At 46.0% G+C, this 3520-nt stretch overlaps 1 protein-coding gene across 1 annotated transcript in view; it reads right to left on the bottom strand.

Moving 5' to 3' along the window:
* Window positions 1–109: 109 nt before the first annotated feature.
* Window positions 110–3520, bottom strand: part of TPR (translocated promoter region, nuclear basket protein) — a gene marked incomplete at both ends in the record, with an annotated part of 36276 nt that continues 32865 nt past the window's right edge. The window contains 5 exons of the mRNA XM_010137473.1: window positions 110–228; window positions 1532–1688; window positions 1890–1985; window positions 2688–2794; window positions 3423–3517. Coding sequence (XP_010135775.1) covers window positions 110–228; window positions 1532–1688; window positions 1890–1985; window positions 2688–2794; window positions 3423–3517 — 574 coding nt within the window. The remainder of the gene's footprint in view (window positions 229–1531; window positions 1689–1889; window positions 1986–2687; window positions 2795–3422; window positions 3518–3520) is intronic.

Genomic DNA, 3520 nt, shown 5'->3' with positions numbered 1-3520 from the left:
CCACCGTATTTTGTGTGTCTTGGCTACCAGCGGTGCACGATGCCGGTCAAAAAACTTCCCAGCTTAATGAACTGGTACGAAACAAGCACTTCCAGCAATTCACCCGTACCTGCAGATGAACTAGAAGGAGGATCCTGACTAGTCGAAGGAAGATCAGACTCATCAGATGCTTGAACAGATTCTTCTTCTTGCTGGCTATCGATTTCTAGGCCTGCTTCTGAAGTGATTCTAGAAGAGGAAGAGGGGGAGGAAAAACATGCAAGCATATTCACAGCATTTCAAAAAGCTCAGGGAAAAGAATTTCTGCAGAAATTCTCACTGTTTTTTTAGCCCTCTGTCTTCGAAAACCCAAAACACATTATAGGTCTGGAAACAGAATGGAACTTTGTTTAGTTTAACTGCAGCTCACTTTTTGGTATATATTTTCTTTACCTTGGTTAGTATTAGTTACCTTCTTCTAGCAGTTTTTGTAAAACTCAAACTGTGGGAAATAAATTTGCACATAGTACAAAATACAGCGAATATTATAAATATTGAAAACTGCACTTGCAAAGTAGGAGACAAAATCATTTGCCTATCACATTCTTAGGTTTGCAGATGACACCAAGCAGGGTGGGAGTGTCGATCTGCCGGAGGATTGGGAGGCTCCGCAGAGGGGCCTGGACAGGCTGGATCAATGGTCTGAGGTTCAGCAAGGCCAAGTGTTGGGTCCTGCGTTTGGGTCAGCACAACCCCCTGCAACGCTACAGGGTTCAGGAGTGGCTGGAAAGCTGCCGACCAGAAAAGGACCTGGGGGCATTGGTCAACAGCAGCTGAAGACAAGCCAGCAGCGTGCCCAGGTGACCAAGAAGACAACCAAAGGCATCCTGGCTTGGACGAGCACTGGTGTGGCCAGCAGGAGCAGGGCAAGGATTGTTCCCCTGTGCTCGGCACTGGTGAAGCTGCACCTCAAATCCTGGGTTCAGTTTTGGGCCCCTCACTGCAAGAAGGACATAGAGGGGGCTGGAGTGTGTCCAAAGAAGGGCAATGAAGCTGGTGCAGGGTCTGGAGCACAAGTGCACTGAGGGAACGGGCATTGTCCAGCCTGGAGAAAAGGAGGCTCAGGGGAGACCTTCTTGCTCTCAACAGCTCCCTGAAAAGGAGGCTGGAGTGAGGTGGTGCTCAGTGTCTTCTCCCAAGGAACAAGCGACAGGGCAAGAGGAAGCAGCCTCACGTTGCACCAGGGGAGGTTTAGGTTGGCCCTGAGGAACAATTTCTTCCCTGTTGGGGTTGTCCAGGCCTGGCCCAGGCTGCCCAGGGCAGTGGTGGAGTCCCCATCCCTGGAGGGGTTTAACAGACGTGTTGATGTGATGCTGAGGGACACAGTTGAGCACCTGGCAGTGCTGGTTAACGGTTGGACTTCATGATCTTAAAGATCTCTTCCAACCAAAACAATTCTGTGATCACAAACCACAGGCACACTTGGATGAAAACAAATCATGAAAATGAACGTGACATCAAGTCTTAGTGAACCAAACAAGTCATCGTTTACCCTTCAGATTCTGCCTCTGCAAACACTTCATCCCCATCGTCACCCGCTCCAGCCTCTGTAGTGGTGGACAGGTTGCCGGTAGATGTGGTAACCATGGGAACAGACTGGGAAGCGTGCTCCGAAGCATCCGCTGATGCACTTTCAGTAAAAACTGTCACTGTACAGGAGAAGTAGTTTAATAAACATGGAGTAGTTTGAATTTCCTATAGAAAATTTATGGATCTCTTTGGCAGGTTGGGAAAGGGCTACGGAACACCCCTGATGTAGCAAGCAGCACTATGATGACAATCATCTCCTCCTTTCCCAGGATGTCAAGGTTTGCTGCCTTTACTTCGGCCTCAAATTTCCTGTCACTTACCTGGTGCTGCCACTTGCAACGGCGTTGTGGGAACACTACGACCACCTGATTCTTCCTCGTGAGCAAGGAACAGGGGGGTTTCATACATTCCTAATCCTGCAACACAGAGTGGTGGTGACAACTAAACCAGCCAGCTAAAACACAGGCTAACTGCTGGTTTCTCTCTGTACGCTAGTTAAATCTCCATATTTAAGCTGCTCTAGGTACAAGTCGCTGGATTTTGTGTTATTTTGACTTACGACACAGCTAATGATACTTTACTGAAAGGTAAAACCTTGATAAAAAAATCTCTCTCATTTGCTGTACTTCCATCCTCATGCCATCATTTTGCTGAGAGCTCTCTTCACTGCTCTGTGCTGGCAGGGACACAGGGGAAAGGACTCAGGACAACAGCACAGCCAACACAGTCAAATCGCCTGGCCACCTCCCTGCAGGTGAGGCTCTGCCTCTGGGACTTCTTCGCATTTGCTGTTTTCCCCTAATGTTTTATTACAGGAAAGATACAATCAACAGCAAAATTAAGGTTAAAAGCCATTCCTTCAGTACTTCATTCCGCCTTGCAGGAAGCTGCTTGTGCCCAGCAGGCAGTTTGTCCTGCAGAAAATTTCAATTACAAACAGAAGTCCAGCAGCCTGAAGGAAACACCTTTTTACTTTCTGTGAGTCGCACTCTGCTGACAATTACTTGAGAGTCACAAGTTTTCACACTTCCAACAAGCACCTGAAGTTGAATTTTCTTGACTGTGCTATTTGGTTCTGCTCTAGCAACTGTGGAAAGAAAAGTCCCGTGCTGGTTTACCTCCTTGTGATGCCAGCTGACCAAGATCAGAGTGACTTGAGCTGGTTTGTGGCATATCTTCAGGGGGTCCAAATCTGAATCTAGGAACTCCGGCTACCTGGGGGGAACTACCAAAATAAAGATTTAAGAAATTCTGCAATTTTTCCAATGATTGGGCAAGGTGAGGTTGACAACTTTCTGACCAAAACGAGAGAACAAATTATGCATGAGGCAAAATGAATTAATAGTGACTATAAAAATCAGCTAAACTACCGCTAACTAAGTTGGAAAGTTTCTCAAATTTGTTTGGACTGCATCCAAAAACAGTCCTGAAAGGACTACTCTTTACTTACTCATCCTATGAACTCTCAAAGTTTTCTGTGGATTGCTGAACATGCCCAGAACCACTCCAAACCCAGAACTGAAGACAACTTTTCCTACTTGTATTGGTAATATTAGGGGGCAGGGGAACTTGAAAGAAAAGTAAATAGAAAGATTTATTTTTTTTGCTTAATCTCTTCTTAAGTCAGTAAGTTACAATGCATCGGGGCTGATATGCCTCCTACCCTCCTGCTAAGTTTCAGGATCCATAGTTCAAGTAACAGTTACTTACCGTAGACCCAGCCATCTATCACAGTATTAAGCACATTTTAGCACCTTACTCCAACCACAAGTTCACTTCATTTGAATGTATTTTCATTCCACTGTAAAGTAGGAAGAAAGAGATGCCCTTTTTTTCCCTTTACATCTACTTACTGAATGGCTTCTGCAAACCCATCTGTACGATGTGGAACGACAAGAGTTGGTGTGCTTGGAACTGTTCTGTCCTCGTCATCAAAGAAGTGTTGCTGCTG

Source organism: Buceros rhinoceros, unplaced genomic scaffold (assembly GCF_000710305.1).
Source record: "Buceros rhinoceros silvestris isolate BGI_N320 unplaced genomic scaffold, ASM71030v1 scaffold4146, whole genome shotgun sequence".
Classification (NCBI taxonomy): domain Eukaryota; kingdom Metazoa; phylum Chordata; class Aves; order Bucerotiformes; family Bucerotidae; genus Buceros; species Buceros rhinoceros.
This window is presented reverse-complemented; position numbering and strand designations above follow the sequence as displayed.